Source organism: Moschus berezovskii, chromosome 4 (genome assembly GCF_049115385.1).
Source record: "Moschus berezovskii isolate FMDL1 chromosome 4, NW_MosBer_1.0, whole genome shotgun sequence".
NCBI lineage: Eukaryota > Metazoa > Chordata > Mammalia > Artiodactyla > Moschidae > Moschus > Moschus berezovskii.
Genome location: NC_142463.1, coordinates 71,580,549 through 71,601,407, shown reverse-complemented (window position 1 = coordinate 71,601,407; position 20,859 = coordinate 71,580,549). Strand labels below are relative to the sequence as shown.

The 20,859-nt window shown below is 37.3% G+C and overlaps 1 protein-coding gene across 4 annotated transcripts in view; it reads right to left on the bottom strand.

The window, feature by feature from the left end:
* Positions 1-1,109: 1,109 nt before the first annotated feature.
* Positions 1,110-20,859, bottom strand: part of MTF2 (metal response element binding transcription factor 2) — a 92,583-nt gene continuing 72,833 nt past the window's right edge. For 2 of the 4 annotated variants that reach the window (XM_055401701.2, XM_055401703.2), the window contains one exon: positions 1,114-19,275. In XM_055401701.2, coding sequence (XP_055257676.1) covers positions 18,918-19,275 — 358 coding nt within the window. In that variant the 3' untranslated portion in view covers positions 1,114-18,917. Of the gene's footprint in view, positions 19,276-20,859 lie in introns of all 4 variants that reach the window. The other 2 variants (XM_055401702.2, XM_055401704.2) reach the window with 2 other exon arrangements.

The window sequence follows — 20,859 nt, the reverse complement described above, 5'->3', positions numbered from 1 at the left end:
TAAGATCATGGCATCTGGTCCCATCACTGCATGGGAAATAGATGGGGAAACAGTGTCAGATTTTATTTTGGGGGGCTCCAAAATCACTGCAGATGCTAACTGCGCCATGAAATTAAAAAACGCTTACTCCTTGGAAGGAGTTATGACCAACCTTAGTCAGTTGAGTTCAGTTCAGTCACTCAGTCGTGTCCGACTCTGCGACCCCATGAATCACAGCACTCCAGGCCTCCCTGTCCATCACCAACTCCCCGAGTTCACTCAAACTCATTTCCATAGAGTCGGTGATGCCATCCAGCCATCTCATTCTCTGTCGTCCCCTTCTCCTCCCGCCCCCAACCTTTCCCAGCATCAGACTCTTTTCCAGTGAGTCAACTCATCGCATGAGGTGGCCAAAGTATTGCAGTTTCAGCTTTAGCATCAGTCCTTCCAATGAACACTCAGGATCGATCTCCTTTAGAATGGACTGGTTGGATCTTGCAGTCCAAGGAACTCTCAAGAGTCTTCTCCAGCACCAGAGTTCAAAAGCATCAATTCTTCGGCGATTAGCCTTCTTCACAGTCCAACTCTCACATCCATACAGGACCACTGGAAAAACCATAGCCTTGACTAGATGGACGATTGTTGGCAAAGTAATGTCTCTGCTTTTTAATATACTAGGTCATGACCAACCTAGATAGCATATTAAAAAGTAGAGACATTACTTTGCTAACCAAGGTCCGACTAGTCAAGGCTATGGTCATGTATGGATGTGAGAGTTGGACTGTGAAGAAAGTTGAGCGCCGAAGAATTGATGCTTTTGAACTGTGGTGCTGGAGAAGACTCTTGAGAATACTTTGGACTGCAAGGAAATCCAACCAGTCCATTCTAAAGGAGATCAGTCCTGGGTGTTCACTGGAAGGACTGATGCTAAAGCTGAAACTGCAATACTTTGGCCACCTCATGAGAAGAGTTGACTCACTGGAAAAGACTCTGATGCTGGCAGGGATTGGGGACAGGAGGAGAAAGGGACAACAGAGAATGAGATGGCTGGATGGCATCACCGACTCGATGGACATGAGTTTGAGTGAACTCAGGGAGTTGGTGATGGACAGGGAGGCCTGGCGTGCTGTGATTCATGGGGTCGCAGAGTCGGATACGACTGAGCGACTGAACAGTTCTTACAGAATTTAGTTATCAGCAGAAAGGTGAAATACTATATTCAAGGCTCTTAAGGAATTGAGCCTGATCATTTTGACATAAAATATGAAAGAAGAGTCAAAAATAAACCTTTTTCCTTTTTAGAGCAATTCCATTTTCAAAATTCTGTCCAGAAGTCATACTATGTTCAGTTCGGTTCAGATCATTCACTAAGTTGTGTCCAACTCCCTGAGACCCCATGAACTGCAGGACGCCAGGCTTCCCTATTCATCACCAACTGCCAAAGCTTGCTCAAACTCATGTCCATCAAGTCGGTGATACCATCCAACCATCTCATCCTCTGTCATCCCCTTCTCTTGCCTTCAGTCTTTCCCAGCATCAGGGTCTTTTCTAAGGAGTCAGTTCTTCACATCAGGTGGCCAAAGTGCTTCGCTTTAGGATCAGTCCTTCCAATGAATATTCAGGACTGATTTCTTTTAGGATTGACTGGTTTGATCTTCTCGCAGTCCAAGGGACTCAAGAGTCTTCTCCAACACCACAGTTCAAAAACATCAATTCTTCGGCACTCAGCCTTCTTTTATGGTTCAACTCTCACATTAAGAAAGGCTGCTGCTGCTCCTAAGTCACGTCAGTCATGTCCAACTCTGTACAACCACACAGATGGCAGCCCACCAGGCTCCCCCATCCCTGGGATTCTCCAGGCAAGAATACTGAAGTGGGTTGCCATTTCCTTCTCCAATGCATGAAAGTGAAAAATGAAAGTGAAGTTGCTCAGTTGTAACTGCTGAAAAAACATAGCTTTGACTAGGCGGACCTTTGTTGCCAAAGTAAAGCAGTATTTGCTGCTTTCTAAAACACTATCTAGATTGGTCATACCTTTTCTTCCAAGAAGCAAGTGTCTTTTAATTTCATGACATGAAGTCACCATCTGCAGTAATTTTGGAGCCCAAGAAAATAAAGTCTGTCACTGTTTTCATTGTTTCCCCATCTATCTGCCATGAAGTGATGGGACCGGATGCCATGTTCTTCATTTTTTGAACATTTAGTTTTAAGCCAGCTTTTTCACTCACCTCTTTTACATTCATCAAGAGGCTCTTTAGTTCCTCTTCGCTTTCTGCCATAAGGGTGGTGTCATCTGCCTATCTGAGGTTATTGATCTTTCTCCCAGCAATCTCGTTTCCAACTTGTGCTTCATGCAGTAGAAGTTATACCATGATGAAGTGGTGATTAGAATACTGCCATGGAAAGATTACACCTAATTCCCCAATATTGTAAAACCATCATTCTGTGAATTTCAACAGAGAAGCTATCCTTGACTTTTTCAAATGCTAAGTTTTCAGCAGACAATCATGGCATAACAAAGTGGATAACTGTACACAGTGGATAACTGATCCCTTCATCTATAAAAGTAACAACCCCTTTTTTGCTATAAAGGACCTTAGAACTAAGGCATATACAGGATATGCAACTAGAAAGCAACTTATTAATTATAATACAAACCACTGTAAACTCTTAAATGCCAAAGGGACATAAATTTAAAAAAAAAAATGTTGGCAATTACTCTCATTATCCCTTGGACAAACAGCAAAGGAGCAAAGAATGAAAAAGGTCACCTTGTGTAGAATGAGGAGCCAGTAAAGGCTAGAAAACATTATGGAGATGGCCCATACTCTCCTTTGATAATATATTTCCTTTCAGGCACCCAAGGGAATACAGAATACAATACTTTTGTAGCCCCATAGCTTCTAATACAAGTTACACTCATCACAATATACCCGACAGTTTAGTATCTTAGAATAAGAAAAATTTTGAGCATTACTGTAAGTAGAACTTTGGAGAATAGAAAAGCAAAGAATCTCTCTTTAGGACTTCCTTGGTGGTGCAGCAGATAAGAATCCACCTGTCAATGCAGGGGACATGGGTTTGATCCTTGATCCAGGAAGACTCCACATGCCCTGCAGCAACTAAGCCCTCATGCCAAAACTACTGGAGCCCTCAAGCCCTGAAGCCACACACGGCAACTACTGAAGCCCACAGGCCTAGAGCCTGTGCTCTGCAATAAAAGAAGGCTTTGCAATGAGAAGCCCGCGCACCACAACGAAGAATAGCCCCCACTCACCGCAACCACAGAAAGCCCGCACACAGCACCAAAGACCCAGTACAACCAGAAGTAAAAAAAAAAAAAAAAGAATCTGCCTTTAAAGAGCTGATGGTTCACCTGGAGGGAAGAGTAGTTAGTATTCAGGGAATATTAGCTACTAATTTTTCCAAGTCAGCTTTGTCATTCATTGCTCCAAGAAGTTTTGCCAAATTCCTTAAACTTACAGTGTGTCCCTCTTATGTGTGTGACCCTTATTGGGTATCCCTCTATGGTATAACCCTCTACCCGTCCCCCTCAAATCACTCTTCATACCGTATCAGAATTAACTTATAAGAACCCTCTACAAGACTATAATCTCTAAAGGCAGAGAATATCTCTTCTATATACTGCACCCAGCACAATATCTAGAACCAATATTTGCTAATGGAAAGATAAGGCACGCTATGATTAAGTAAAAAGTTTGTTAAGTGTAAAACACAATCCTCTTTCAGTAAAAACAGAAACTGATATAAAGTCTTGAAGGGTAAAGCTTATATACTATTAGCTCTGGGTTACAGAACCTGGAGGAGTTTCAGAACTATGTTAAGTTTTATGTTACCTTAATTGTTCACTGAACTGAATTGTTCACTCAAGTGTTTTTGTATCATAGTTATAAAACTGTAAAGCTTTTTCACTTAGGGAAAAAAATAACAAGGATTTCCTCCTCTGTTTTTCTCATCTACTACCACCATTCTTCCCAGTCATCACCCCTTTCTTCTAAATCACATCTTCATTTTCTTGGAACCACTTCACTAATTCTCCCTTTTGTTGCCAGCTAATACACAACAACATGAAGGTAAGCAGAAAAGTAATACATGAGAAACAAATTAGCATTATTTCCTCCAAGTCAGATTTGGATGAAGGAACACTTAACCCCAGATACAATTTCTATTACAAGAAAATCCATGTGGGTGTGTGGTAGTCACTCAGTCGTGTCCAACTCTTTGAACCCCACAGAGTGTAGCCCACCAGGCTCCTCTGTCCATGGAATTCTCCAGACAAGAATACCGGAGTGGGTTGCCATTCCCTTCTCCAGAGGATCTTACCAACCCAGGGCTCGATCCCCTGGCCTCCTAAATTGCAGGCAAATTCTTTACCATCTGAGCTACCAGGGAAGCCCTTAAGAAAATCCTTAACTGCAGAATATTGCTGATTCCTTATGAAGGGAATGAACTGCCTGGTGAATGTACTATTTAACTAGTTTCCAATTATTACTACTACTGCTGCTGCTGCTGCTAAGTCACTTCAGTTGTGTCCGACTCTGTGTGACCCCATAGACGGAAGCCCACCAGGCTCCCCCGTCCCTGGGATTCTCTAGACTATAGCAAATGCTTGTCATTTTCTAAACTTAAGTTTGTATTTCTCAATACCAAAACACAAGTTCAATTCTTTAAAGAGGTTGCTTTAAGTAACTACGTGAAATATTTTAAGGCTGCTTTCCAGAGTTAGCCAACAAAACCACCTGACATTTTTACTCATCACTCTGAGTAAGTTATTAATAGTCAAGGTATTATTGATAGTTTTCTTCCCTGAACAGTCTTTACCTCATTCCTGTTAAAACTCAAACTATCAACATTTTTACATTAGTTTTTTTTTTAATAATTCTTTTTAAAAAAATATTTTCAGGTTTGATTTTATTATCACCTGTTTTTTGTGCACACTATTCAAAAGCATGGACTTTTGAATCTCCAGTATAGAGTATCCACCTGGAAAGCCCCAGAAAGTCTTCTCTTGAAAACACTTCGAAGTGCTTTAGCTTTAGAATAAGCTTTTAAATAAAACGACACAACGGTTTCCCACTATGTATTACTTGCTTTTTTTGTTCACTACCTAAAATCTGCTCTATTATTTTTATTCTGTGATAACATGTAAGACTTACATTTTTATCGAAACTTTTGTAGATACCTGCCACAGTACCACTATGAAGAAATCTGAATGTTCTACGAAGCAAAGAAATTAGGTCATTGCTTAAAGAATGGTGAAGAGCAAGTACTTAACAATAAAGAGCAGAAGCTTCTAGTCAATGCCTGGTACAAGCAGTAGCTATTAAAAACTAGCTTCGTTCCATAACCTCATCCTACCCCACTTCTATTCCTTCCAAGTAGCAACCTTTTCTTTAAATCAAGCCTGTCTTTCTTACTGCTCCACTGCTCCCCAAATACACCTGCTCCTATTTAATGACATCACTAGCCTCCCAGGTCCTCAAATCTTAAAAACCCAAGACCTGCTCAAGTCAAGTACTGTCAGCTAATCCAACTTCTCTAATAACCCCCACTGCTGCTCCTGCCTCAGATTTACCTAGCCCTAGCTGGCTTTGTACCTCTTATCAATTCCCTCTAATTCATCCTACATCCCAGTGCCAAATTAATTGTAAACTATACTTTAGAACCACACTCCCTTCAGAATCCAGATCATCTCCGGCCTCAACTATGCCACACACTGACCAAACTCTACTATCCTCTTCTATGTGGGTTTAAAGCTTTTGCTTATTCTGCTTGCACTGCAGATTGCCTTAGTGTGTTCCCTTCTCTACAGACCCTGATTATTCATGCTCCAGTTTAAATTCCTTTATGAAGTCTTTCCTAATAATCTCTTTTCCCAAATGTACTCCACAGCCATGTCCCAGGCAAACTAATCACTCTCTCTCTCTCCTTAAATGCTCTTACCATTCCTGACACTTTAAATAGGCAAACATACACATTCTAAGTTTCGCAGTAAAGAGGAGGAGATAACTGTACCTATTTCACATTTTTCTCCTGGTAGTGTCTTGGAACAAATTTTCTCTTCTTGGGCTCTAAAATCACTGAGGATGGTGGCTGTAGCTATGAAATCAGAAGACATTTTGTTTTTTGGCAGGAAAGCAATGACAAACCTAGACAGTGTGTTGAAAAGCAGAGACATTACTCTGCCAACAAGGTCTGTACAGTCAAGTCTATGGTCTTCACAGTGGTCAAGAATGGTTATGAGAGTCAGACCATAAAGTAGGTGGAGCATTGAAGAATTGATGCTTTCAAACTGTGGTGCTGCAGAAGACTCCTGAGAGTCCTTTGAACAGCAAGGAGATCAAACCAGTCAATCTTAAGAGAAATCAACCCTGAATACTTGTTGGAAGGACTGATGTTGAAGCTGAAATTCCAGTATTTTGGTCATCTGATGAGAACAGCTGACTCAGAAAAGTTCCTGATGCTGGGAAAGATTGAGGGCAGGAGAAGAGGGCGTCAGAAATGAGACGGCTGGATAGCATCACCAACGCAATGGACATGAACTTGGGCAAACTTCAGGAGATGGTGAAGGACAGAGAGGCCTGGTGTGCTGCAGTCCATGGGGTCGCAAAGAGGCAGACGCGACTGGGCAACTGAACAACAATAAGCATCTTGGCAAATATTAGGCACTCAAATATTGAGATGTTCATTCTCAACTCCAGGCCTATTCTGACCCTGCTCCCTCATTTTTAACTTAAGCTTTTCTCTCCCAAAGCCTCTATTTAATTCATCCTTTAAAGTACAACCTAACAAATACTACATCCAAACCAATCTCATTTCTCCAGGAATATAGCACGTATTTGGATACCTGTAGTCATATGTTGTTTCCGTATGTTGCTTAATTCTCACATTTTATATCCTGAACTCTCCAATACTGTGATGTTGCTCAATCGTGTACGACTCTTTGCAATCCCGTGGACTGTAGCTTACTAGGTGCCTCCATCCATGGAATTTTCTAGGCAAGAGAACTGAGTGGCTTGCCATTTTCTTTGCCAGGGGATCTTCCCAAGTCGGGGATCGAACCCGGGACTCCCACATTGCAGGCAGAGGCTTTACCCTCTAAGCCACCAGGGAAGCCCAAATGAAGCTGTGCCCAAACAGGGACGTGAACCCTGGTCCAGTACTGTACCATTCTCTAAAGTATGCCCACTGAACTCCCACCTCCCCTACAAAAAATCTCCTTTATTTATGCTGTTTCTTATCCTACCATATTTTGGCCTATGAATATCATATCATCCATGGGATGGATTGGGAGTCTGGGACTAGCAGATGCAAACTATCATTTATATAGTGAATAAATAAGGTTCTACTATATTCTATATTTGATATCCTGTAATGAACAATAATGGAAAAGAATATGTAAACTGAATCACTTTACAATACAGAAGAAATTAACACACTAAATATACTTAAACAAATTTTTTAAAAGTCCTATCACCCTTAAAGCCAAATTCAAATGGAAGTCCATTCAGTAAGTCCTTGCTAAATGCCTCTTAGATTTGTTCTAAGTTCTTACGGAACTCTGTACCAATATTCCATACTACCTAACATATTTCAACTCAAGTTTAGTTTTACTTATGTCTGTGCCCTCCATAATTTAAGAATTCAGAGCAGGACTCCTAATATTTCATTTTTCTCTTAATAACCAACTCATAGATATTCAAAATATAATTCCTGCATTTAAATAAACAATAACACAAAATGGCTTGAAAAAACATTTTCAATAACTGGGAGTACAAAAAACATCCTGTAATAATACTGTAAAAATCCTATAACAACAAACCTTTGAATTGAATCCCGCCAGAAGACAGAAGTCCTAACTTCAAGTACCTGTGTGAAGTGAATGTGAACTTATCTGGAAACAAGGCTTTGCACGCAATTAAGGATCTTGATATAAGTTTTGTTTCATGAAGTTATTTTCACTACAATATAAATCTTTATCTTCTGAATGGTGAAGATGCAAATTTTCCATGTAACTTAATATTAGGAATAGGTCAATATTTTGTTTACTCTCTACTTAGAAAATTTAACCCAGCAGTACCCTTTAACCCTTGTATCATGCTTCAAGTTATCCAACTTTTGCTTTTCTCAGTGTACTTAAAGTAACACAAAAATAAGTTCAATGATCCTAAAACACCAGATTCCTCAAATTAAAGATATAAATAATTGCATAATCTGTTAATCTGTTTACCTACTGTTGTTGTCAGTCTCTCAGTCATGTCCGACTCTTTGCGACCCCATAGTCTGCAACACGTCAGGTTTTCCTGTCCTTCACTATCTCCTTCAGTTTGCTCAAACTCATGTCCATTGAGTCAGTGACGCCATCCAACCATCTCTTCTGTCACCCCCTTCTCCTCCTGCCCTCAATCCTTCCCAACATCAGTGTCTTTTCCAGTGAGTAAGCTCTTTGCATCAGGTGGCCAAAGTATTGGAGTTTCAGCTTTAGCATCAGTCCTCCCAATGAAATTTCAGAGTTGACTTCCTTTACTATTGACTCATTTGCAACCTTTGCAGTCCAAGGGACTCTCAAGTCTTCTCCAAAACCACGGTTCCAAAGCATCAATTCTTTGGCACTCAGCCTTCTTCATGGTCCTACTCTCACAACCATAAATGACTCCTGGGAAAACCATGGCTTTGACTATAAGGACTTTGTAGCAAAGTGATTGTCTCTGCTTTTTAATATGCTATTTAGGTCTGTTATAGCCTTTCAACCCAGAAGCAAGGATCTTAATTTCATGGCTGTAGTCACTATCCACAGTGACTTTTGAGACCAAGAAAATATAGTCAGTCACTGTTTCCATTTTTTCTCCATCTATCTGCCATGAAGTGATTGGACTGGATGCTATGACCATAGTTTTTGGACTGTTGAGTTTTAAACCAGCTTTTTCACTCTCCTCTTTCACTTTCATCAAGAGGCTCTTTAGTTACTCTTTGCTTTCAGCCGTAAGGGTAGTGTCATCTGCATATCTGAGCTTATTGATATTTCTTCCTGGCAATCTTGATTCTAGCTTATACTTCATCTAATCTGGCATTCTGCATGATGTATGTCCTCTGCTTATAAGTTAAATAAGCAGGGTGACAACACACAGCCTTGACATACTCCTTTCCCAATTGCGAACCAGTCTGTTGTTCCATGTCCTGTTCTAACTGTTGCTTCTTATTAGATACGCATACAGATTTCTCAGAAGACAGGTAAGGTGGCCTGGTACTCCCATCTCTTTAAGAATTTTCCACAGTTTGTTATGATCCACATAGTCAAAGGCTTTAGCGTAGTCAATGAAACAGAAGTAGATGTTTTTCAGGAATTCCCTTGCTTTTTCTATGATCCATCCAACGGATGTTGGCAATTTTATCTTGGTTTCTTCTGCCTTTTCTAAATCCAGCTTGTACATCTGGCAAGTTCTCAGTTGAACTTGTACTGTTGAAGCCTAGCTTGAAGATTTTGAGCATTACCTTGCTGGCATGTAAAATGAGCGCAATTGTGCAGCAGTCTGAACATTCTTTGGCATTTCCTTTCTTTGGGATTGGAATGAAAACTGACCTTTTCTAATCCTGTGGCCACTGCTGAGTTTCCAAATTTGCTGGCATACTGAGCGCAGCATTTTCACAGCATCATCTTTCAGGATTTCAAATGGCTCAGGAGGAATTCCACCACATCCATTAGCTTTGTTCATAGTAATGCTTCCTAAAGTTCACTTGACTTCACACTCCAGGATGTCTGGCTCTACTTAAGTGATCACACCATTGTGGTTATCCAGGTCATTAAGACCTTTTTTGTACAGTTCTGTGTATTCTTGCCACCTCTTAATATCTTCTGCTTCTGTTAGGTCCATACTGCTTCTGTCCTTCATTGTGCTCATCCCTCCATTAAATGTTCCCTTGGTATCTCTAAGTTTCTTAATGAGCTCTCTCTAGTCTTTCCCATTCTATTGTCTTCCCCTATTTCTTTGCATTATTCATTTAAGGAGGCTTTCTTAACTCTCTTTGCTATTCTTTGGAACTCTGCATTCAGATGGGTTTATCTTTCCTTTCCTCCTTTGCCTTTTGATTCTCTTCTCTCAGCTATTTGTAAGGCCTCCTCAGACAATCATTTTGCCTTTTTGCATTTCTTCTACTTGGGCATGGTTTTGATCACTGCTTCCTATACAGTGTTACAAACCTCTGTTTCATAGTTCTTCAGGCACTCAGTCAGATATAATTCCCCTGAATCTATTTGTCACTTCCATTGTATAATCATAAGCGATCTGATTTAGGTCATACCTGAATGACCTAGTGGTTTTTCCCTATGTTCTTCAATATAAGTCTAAATTTTGCAATAAGGAGTTCATATCCTGAGCCACAGTCAGCTCCCAGTCTTGTTTCTGCTGACTGTATAGAGCTTCTCCATCTTTGGCTGCAAAGAAGATAATCAATCTGACTTTGGTATTGACCATCTGGTGATGTCCATGTGTAGAGTCACCTCTTGCATTGTTGGACGAGGATGTTTGCTATGACCAGCACATTCTCTTGGCAAAACTCTGTTAGCCTCTGCCCAGATGCAGTCTGTACTCCAAGGCCAAACCTGCTTGTTACTCCAGGTATCTCTTGACTTACCTATGGCAGTGGCATTTTCAATTAGCAGATAACATTTTATTATAGCAAAGCTTAACAGACACAGTTTCTCTAGAAAGGAGCCCCAAATAAATGCAAATTAAATTTTAAAACATCAGTCTTTAAGTACTACTTTTTAAGTAAAAACCTATTTTTAAAATATTTTCAAGTTTTAAAAACTTACTTAAAAAATTTTCAAAAACTCAAGAGTTCAACCCTACTGAGACATATTAAATTATACCTTCCACATAAAGACAATGAAGAGCATAGGTAACTTATTTTACACATTTTCTGGACTTATTTAGCCAATATAATAAACCAAATTTAGCTGATACACAATTACATGAATTTGGTAAAACAACTATTTCATTAGAAATTATGATCCTCTGAAGCTTGGCATTTTAAAGTTCAATTGCAATCACATAATTTTAGCACTTAAAATAGTAAAAACTTAAATTACTACTATTCTTGTATTCATTTAATAACCTGTAAACTCAAAGAGAATTAATATGGAATTATTGCTCTGACTGAAATACTACCTCCTGTCTATTTCTTTAGACTACTTTTATGACTTGAATATGTGCATGGAGTAACACCATGTCAATTTGCTATTCTCTAAAATAACTTTGTTATTATACGACAAGTACAAACTGGACAAAACCTTATTTCTCTTTCCCATAATACACTGGGTTTCCCTGGTGACTCATATGGTAAAGAATCTGCCTGCCATATGGTAGACCAGGGGATTCAATCCCTGGGTCAGGAGGATCTCCTGGAGAAGGGAATGGCAACCCACCCCAGTATTCTTGCCTGGAGAATTCAAAGGACAGAGGAGGCTGGCAGGCTACATACAGTATGGGGCACAGTCAGAGTCAGATATGACTGAGTAACCAACACTTTCACTTTTTCATAATGCACGGATGGCATGAGCCAACTCTAACACCTGTTGGAAAGGAAAAGTCTACTGAATTCATCTAGTTTGATGCAGGGACAGTTTTGAATCCTGCCACCCTTTATCACCAAATCTCTTCCAGAATCCAAGAGTATATCTGTAACAAGCCCACTGATTTTTTTTTTTTGCTATGCAGTTTTTACTATCTTAGGGTTGATTAGAGAGCCACAAAAGAATCACCTACTTTGGCTTATATTATAGTCCTATCTCACTTATTCAGAAGTCAAGATTTCAAAAAATATCAACCACTCATGTATTATAAAATGGGAAGCATAAAAAAAAAAAAAACTTGTTTATTACTCAAGACAAGGATGTCGACTGAAAAAGAGTGCACAACCTAAAGGCTGAGAATTGTTTTATTTGATGGACATAATGAGGACTTGAGAAACAGATACACCCTCTCAAATCAAGGGACTGTTGTGAAGTCAGATAACAAAAACAAGGAAATGGAATAGGACTAAGGTGACAGGGGAAGACTTCATGTCAAGAACAATGACACTTCCTTAGTCTTAAAGAGAAAAAAGACATGATAAAATGTCTCTCTTCTCATCATAGATCAAAATTATTTTCATCATTTCTTTGGCATTTCCTCTTTATTCTGAAACTGCTTTGCACCTTCAGGAGACACATGCAAAATGCAAGACTGTAATGTATAAGTAAGCAATTACATTTTTGCACCAAAGAAATGGATCCAATCTGTATAACCAATGTCTAAATTTCTTCCAAAAAACGCATTTTCTGCAGTGAAAAGCTAGGAAATAGTAGAAAATTTGAAATTCAGTCTTTATGGTACTTGCTTGCACTGCTCAGCTACATAGCAATCTCAATCTATGGCTTTTATTGTAAAACTATTTTGCCAACCAATTAGTCTTCTCAATCAAGGCTTTAAATTCCTAGATGAAGAGACAAAGCCTTCTATAATACAAGATGGAATATAGAATGTTGAAGAATTTTTCCAACTCTTAAGTACCCGCAAATGAAAGATATTTATTTTCTACATTCAATTATTCAATGACAGTTGAAAACCTATCTTAGGTGTTTGATAACAGAAAATCTAATGCAATTTATGATCATAAACATTTCAATCAATAAAATGTCAAATAGGAAAAAACAAAAAATAGTCTTGTTTTGAGTAATAAACAGTATAAAAAAGCATTTGCTCTTTCTTAAAGGAACCAGTCTCGATTCATTACTCAGGAATCTAGAGACTTCCTGGGCAGTCCAGTGGTTAAGGCTTTGCCTTCCAATGGAGAGAGTGTGGATTCAATCCCTGGTCAGGGATCTAAGATCCCAGGCTGCCATAAAGCAAAACATAAAACAGAGTTGTAACAAATGCAACAGACATTTTTTAAAAATGGTCTACATCAAAAAAATCTCTAAGAACAAATCAGAATTGTGGGTAGAAAGAGGTTTAAATTTTTACTGAAGTGGTTATCTATTTGTTCCGGAAAACCTCACTAAAGTTCTTCCCAGTCTACTTTAAATTAGTAACGTTTAGAAGCTGGAATCAAGATTGCTGGGAGAAATATCAATAACCTCAGATATGCAGATGACACTACCCTTATGGCAGAAAGTGAAGAGGAACTCAAAAGCCTCTTGATGAAAGTGAAAGAGGAGAGTGAAAAGGTTGGCTTGAAGCTCAACATTCAGAAAACAAAGATCATGGCAACTGGTCCCATCACTTCATGGGAAATAGATGGAAAAACAGTGGAAACAGTGTCAGACTTTATTTTTGGGGGGCTCCAAAATCACTGCTGATGCTGACTGCAGCCATGAAATTAAAAGACGCTTGCTCCTTGGAAAGAAAGTTATGACCAACCTTGATAGTATATTAAAAACCAGAGACATTACTTTGCCAACCAAGGTCCGTTTAGTCAAGGCAATGGTGTTTCCCGTGGTCATGTATGGATGTGAGAGTTGGACTGTGAAGAAAGCTGATCGCCGAAGAATCGATGCTTTTGAACTGTGTGGTGATGGACAGGGAGGCCTGGCATGCTGTGATTCATGGGGTCGCGGAGAGTCGGACACGACTGAGCGACTGAACTGAACTGAACTGAACTGAGAAGCTAGAGAGAACAAATAGGGAGAAAGCTGCTCAATACACTGTGAATAAATATGGATTATTAACTTGGGGACTAACACAAAAAGATATATGAAAAGTAGACAAATGGAAGAGCATCACGCAGCCTAAGTGATTAAGGACTAGAGTCCCCTACCCACATCCAGATCCCTGAGAGTACCATCATATTACAGCAACATAAAATAAATGAATGTTCACAATTTCTCATTAGGGAAAAGTCAGCATGCTAAGAATGGTGTTGTTAGAAACATGAAGCACTTAATAACTAGAAAAATCTTCAATGAAGTGGCATTTTTAAACATTTATGGTCGTTAATAGTTTAAAGTTGCTTAAAGAGTAAACCTGGTTTATAAAGAGGTATCAATTATGACATAATTCTTCATTGGATAACTGATATCTAGAGGTAAGAAAAACACAGAAAAGTCTATATGTGGTTATACAAAATCATAATACCAAAGGCAAGGGAAAAAAAATATCAATGGAATTTACAGATATACTTTTGGGTTCTAGAAGAGATTTGGCAATAGAGGGAAACACAGCTGGAACCAAAAGTGTGCCTCAATCTTTCATGAATCAATAGGCGTTCCCTGTCAAACCTCTCTCTAAAAAGCTTCATCTGCTTAAACTTTCATGGTCTCCTCAAGGAAGTTTAACTTCAGATGTATCTAAAAAGCTTCACATGTTTTCAAAAGGGATCCAAATTCTCACAAAATCTTCTTTTTGTCTCAAATTCTGTACTGGAAAATTTTCCTTACATTCTACTAGTTCTGTATAGAAAATTCTAATCCCCTCACCAAGTATGTACAATACTATTAATACTGGATGCTCCTATTATAGTTTCATTATGAGTAACTTTCAGTGTTATTTACTTCTATAAATTGATTCTAAATTTACAGGTGCCATTTTTATAAACACATAACAATAGCAATATAGTTAAATATTTTAAAATTATTCAAAAGTGGTATTTCTCAGCAAAAGTAAAACATTAGAAAAACTTAATTTCTTTAAAAAAGACTGTTTTTGGTGAGCTTTTTTGAATTTTTGCTTAATATGAAAATATTACTTTGAACTAGCTGCTAGATATTCCATTCATTCACTTGACATTCTTTCAACATTCAATATTTTTTCTTTTCTGCACCTAACATAGTTAATGATGGGTTAAATAAACTTGAGCTTTACTTTTATTTAATTCTCCAAGCCCAAGCCACACACAAGTACTCAGGATCAAACATAAATGACACACACAAGGGAGTCAGTGAAAGCCCAAAGTTCTCTGGAATATAGCTATAGATTTGCCAGCATGATCTTAAAATTACCTTAAAATTATGTTCCATGACTTCGATGTCAGTGTTGCTCTTGTGATATTCAAGAAAACTCAACAAAAGTAAATAATAAGGAATAAGATTTCTGTCAGATAGAATTGAGTTCTGGAGGGCCCAAAATCATTAAAATTTTTTTGGCTCCTCCATCCCTACCCCTAAACCAATTTGTGCCCATTTAGGGCACAAATATTCCCCCCTAACTGGGAAAGCAGGTCATAAGGTAGAAGGGAAAAAAGGATTGAATACCTTTCGTTAAATATAAGGAACAGAAATTAATGATTTTAAACAGAACATAGTTCTACTTTATGCAATAAGTACATTTTATCATCTATGAAGGTTTTATTCATTTGTTGGCTAGATTAAATCCAGTGGAAAATTTTCTTGAACGAGAAATCACATTCCTTGAAAACACTGCAAAAGGGAGAAGTTATTACTAAGCATCCAAGCATCATCTCCAACAAAGAGAAACTACATGGGTAAAAAGCAGAGTGGGACATTTCTCATGGTCCAATGGTTAATACTCTGCACTCCTAATGTAGGGGGTACCCATTTGATCACTAATCAGGGAACTAAGATCCAACGTGCCACAGGCCAAAAGAAGGAAAAAAAAGCAGAAAGAGATTTTATTGAGTAAAAGTGAGACAAGGGGAGAAAAAAAGTGAACTGCTTAATTTGCCACCTTCTTCTAAATTTAAATATAAATACAGTATTACATTTTGACCTATTTAATGCTCCAAGATATTTTGATATTATGACTTAAAAGTTGCTTGCTCCCATCTACTTGTTATTTAGAGAGTCAATCAGTTTGCTTTCACAGTTTCTCCCATCTCCAAATCTGTATCAGACAGATATCAAGTTTCTTAACTGCTACTCATTATAAACAAATTCCATGATAAAATTCTCACTTTACATTTAACTATCAAGTTTTTATTTCCCTGAGGAAAGAACATGACTGGTCAACTGCCAAAGAAGAAACTGAAGGAAACTTCTGGAAGTATATTCAGAGAAGTAGTCTAACGTAGCACAGATATCTACCTCTGCCATTACATTCTCATTCAAACAACCCTAGAACCAAAGTACAAGTTTGCCATAACTGTACAAATCATATCAGGTTCCAACCAAAACTTAATAATACCTAATAAAAACTCAATCAAATAGCCCAAAAATTATTTCTACCCTAACACTAACAGAAATCTTTATACACAATAGAAACTAAACATACCTTGCAAATAAAACAAGAATACCCTCAAACTCACGTATCAGTGAACGTTCACTTCTATTAAACATTCAGTAACAAAATAAATCCAGCAAGATAAGATCTGACTTCATCACTCCTACATTAGAACTGACAGAATAACTCTGATAGCTTATATTCTGTTTGATCACCTAAAGGCCTTAGAATCCATATTTATCCATTACTATCAGGTATTTATAAAATATATTTGTTTTGAGTAAAAATGAATAAGGTATACTATTTTTACATCTTTTCTTTCTGTAGCCTGGGGCAAAGCTCTTCAGGAAAAAGAAAAAAAGAAATCCTTTTATGTAAACCCTAACACCTTCTATATAGGTAAGAAGAAAAGAGTTGAAAGGCTGAATTTTTTTTGAAGTTTGGGGACAGGGAGATACCTTGTCTTTCAAGTATAAAGTGTACAAGCTGGCTAAACATAATTTATTTCTTCAAAGGATCAGATAAGATGAGCATGTAATAATTATTAATATTTACTGGGGGGACAAGAGGAAAATGAAAGTAAAGTTTTATAAAGATTAACTCAAGTGAACATATTTACAACAGAACTAGAAACTCTTTAGCTCCCTGGCTAGATAAAAGCAGCCATCTACTGCACCAGTGTGTATTTTCAGCAAAATACAGAAGCAAAACTCATTAGCTCTTTAAAAAATACACACATTTAATGTTCGTCTGTTTTAATTCTAAGTAAAGCAATTCCAAAAATACAAACTGAACATCAGAGCCATGTGAACCACCATGATAAAATAAAACAGACATTCACAATAATTACGTCTAAAGACAGTTCAGCTTAATAAATCATCTTCCAAGTATGCTAAAGAAAGAATTACTAAAAATACTGCTGGTGTTCAGTTAGAATTAAAGGACTTTGGGGAAAATGAAATAATATGATACAGGTGGAGTGAATAAGGTTACACGGGATTTACATTTTCCATTACCCCTAGATATAAACAAACATTCAAAATCAACACAAACTCTTGTGTGTTATTCAAAATATTGCAGCTGCAGGAAAGGCAACTTTAAATTAATAGCTAGGGGAAAATCAAGTTTTGGTGGAGGTAAACAGAAGTGACAGTTCTTAATTTGCACTTTTGTAAAGCTCATTTATACCTGGCCAACCAGGAACCAAACGCAGGACTACGAAGTTCTCTGCTTCTTTTGGCTATAATGTGACAAGAAAAGGTCATCTTTTGAAGATGTTTAAAGAAATAAAGCAACTTTCTTATAAACAGTCAAATAATCAATCAATGGAATAAATAAGCACTAACCCACATTTTTAACCGCTCTGTAATCACTACACTTTACATATTTTTCATTTTGGTGGCAAACTCTCCAATTTTTAGGCTAAAACCCACCAATCACTTTTAAGAGTAAAATGAACAGCCACCAAAATAAGAATATTCTTCTGTTTACTCTTTGGCTAAAAAAGAAAACAAACAAAACAAAAAGAAACAGAAGACAACTCTAACACTGGTGATAAGAGAAACTTTTTTTTTTTTTTAAAAAAACACATGTAAAATAAAGTTATCAATTTAAATCTTGGTACATTTCATAAAAACAAGAGGTAATGTTGTAATAAAACAGCAGTTGCCTCGCAGGCAACACACTGTTTGTTAACCCTGTGCAATAAAATACTTTGTTCATACTACACTTATTCAACATGACTAACAGTTACTACAGACATTTCAGGAATCTTCACGGGATTCCTATAGACTTACTGTTAAAACTGAGAGACATTTACAATCATAATGTGCCATGAAAATTTGAAAACCTTACTTCTAGTAGGAGATAATGTTCATACTATTTGAATTTGTCTTAGGTACTGAACAGCTGAGTTACAAGGACTGATAATGAAAAGCATTCGAAAAAGTCCATGAACACTGTTGTTCACACCCTTCTTCAGAATACACTAAACTTGTTTGACACATTTCTCTTCATACATAGCAAGCAACAGCACCCAATAAAAGCCTGAGAAGAAATGCTGCTGTGTAAATACTGCAACTATTCCTGAAAAAAGAATTATGGGATATATACTCCAAAGCTGCCCATTCCCATAATTTGTATTGCATAGGTCACATAATCAATCACACACATATATATACACATGTGTGTATATATATGCACATGCAAAGAATATATTAAGACGACAATGAAGTCTAGTCACAGAGCAATTTACAGGCTCAATATATTTTTTACACTTTGAAAGAAAATTTCAGTATTTTACAGTCTTTTAGTAGGCATTATATACACTGCACTTCTAAAAGGTATTGAAATAAATTTTTTCCAACATTTTGGTAACAAAACAGACAATGTTTCTCCAAATACTTGTGCTATCTATCTACATGATCAGTTTGCTTTGAGAACCACTAACCACAAAAACTGACTCAATGGAATAATTAGAAAAATTATCTAACACCATGCATGGGTTTGAATCATTTTTAATATCCTATCCTAGAAACATTCTACAAATCTTAAGATTTAAAAAATTAAGTCTCTGATTTTTAAAAGATATCTTTTTATGACAATATCCATAACATTGACAAGTACATGTTAAGGCTAGTATCATCTTATGTGATTTTATTTTTAACCTTTTTTTTAAAGATAGTAAAAGCCAGACTCCTTTAGGGTTCTGAATTGTACCTACAGAAAATGAGAGTGCAGTGAACATAATGTTCAGTCCTACAGTCAGGACGCAGTTGCTCCTTCCCATTCCACAAGATACTGCACCTTTCCATCAAGTGTCACCCGACGAGCCAATACTCGGTATTTTTCACCACATGCTATTCTACCTGCAGCACCAAAATAACTGGTAATGGAGTTTTTTAGATGATTGAGTTGTAACTCCTGATCTGCCAAGTTATTCAAAATCTCTGTGTTGAGTTCATCAAATTGGTAATCTTCTTTGCCTTCATCATCTTTTACAATTTCTGAGTTCTGAGTCTGGAGTGCTCTTCTTGGAAGACGACCCCTTCTCCTCCGTAAATGTGGTATTGCAGCAGGCCAAGATCTTCCTGTACGAGTTCTTTTTCTGGAGTCAGATAATCTACAGAACAAAAAAGGCCACAATTGTCTACTCTTGCTGACATAAAAATCAGCCAAATCAAAACAACAAATGCTAATGCTATATGAAATAATTGATTATCACTCGCCTTCATTAAATTCAATCACCTTATTGGGGTTGACCTTTGAAGAGCTTTTCTTCCTTAAAGTGAAGTGAAGTCGCTCAGTCGTGTCCGACTCTTTGCGACCCCATGGACTGTAGCCTACCAGGATTCTCCATCCATGGGGTTTTCCAGGCAAGCGTACTGGAGTGGGTTGCCATTTCCTTCTCCAGGGGATCTTCCCAACCCAGGGATCGAACCTGGGTCTCCTGTACTGTAGGCAGACGCTTCACTGTCTGAGCCAGCAGGGAATGTACTATTAAGATGTACACAAAGAAGAGGTATCCTGGGGTTTATAGGTGTGCTCTTTTCTGTGAGACCTTTCTATACTTTTAATATGCAAGTGTAAATTTTTAATAAGAATCAGAGGAAATTTTGATTTATGAAGCCAACAAGGCAAATTCTTACTTACCAAAAGGATTTTTAAGTCAGATCTTGTCAACATTTTTATCATTAAAAAGAAAATTCATTCATTCATTCACTCAGTGCAAGAAATATTTAATAAGCACCTATTACATAAAAGACATCTTTACAAGTGCTTTAACTGATGGCAGAACCAGTACAAAGGTTCTCTTGGTTATCAATTCTAGGCCTATTGTTAAGTAACATAATAAATTGAAATAATCCTAAACTATACCCTTGGTATAGCTCAACACGATATTGGTCAATTTTAATCTCTTTATCTTCTGTGTTCTCTTAAGAGATTAAGAGAAGGGACTAAACAAGACAAGCTTTGAGTTCAGAATTTCAAAGATTTTATGATATTATAAAATAAGGTCAAAATATAATACAGCCAGTAAATTTTAAATCATACTGCCCAAATTAAAACCCCAGTTTAGTATATTTGCTAATAAACATGCCATCCTGGACTTGTTACAAAAACCCTCTAAGTCTCAGTTTTCTTATCTATAAAATGGAAACAATTCAAAAATAAGGCAATGTACAAAAAAAAAAAGATAAAGTGCATAAGCTTAACAGAATGCTTGGTTGTGAAAACAAAAATTAAACAAAGGGAAGTATAAAATCTGCAAGCTCATGGCTCTGGCCCCAAATAAACTAAAATTTTCTTACCTGATACATCAGACTTCAGGAAAAAGTTGCCTTTCTAAAGAGTTAGGTTAAAAAAAAATACTAGAGGGAAAGCCTGCTATTGATAAAAAAAATCCTGAGACTAAAATCCTTTTTCTAATAAAAAGATTTGTGTGTTTGATTCAAAACTTATTAAAAAATTTACACTTGCATATTAAAAGTATAGAAAGGTCTCACAGAAAAGAGCACATCTATAAACACCAGGATACCTCTTCTTTGTGTACATAGCAAAATTACTGACAAATCTGAAAATCTTAACATCTGTGCTCTGAAAAGTAAAAATATTCAGATGCACATTAACAACCTAAGCTATCTATATACAGACTGCATATCAAAAACTGCAAGAGAAACTGGTATCACTTTCAATTTTTAAAAAT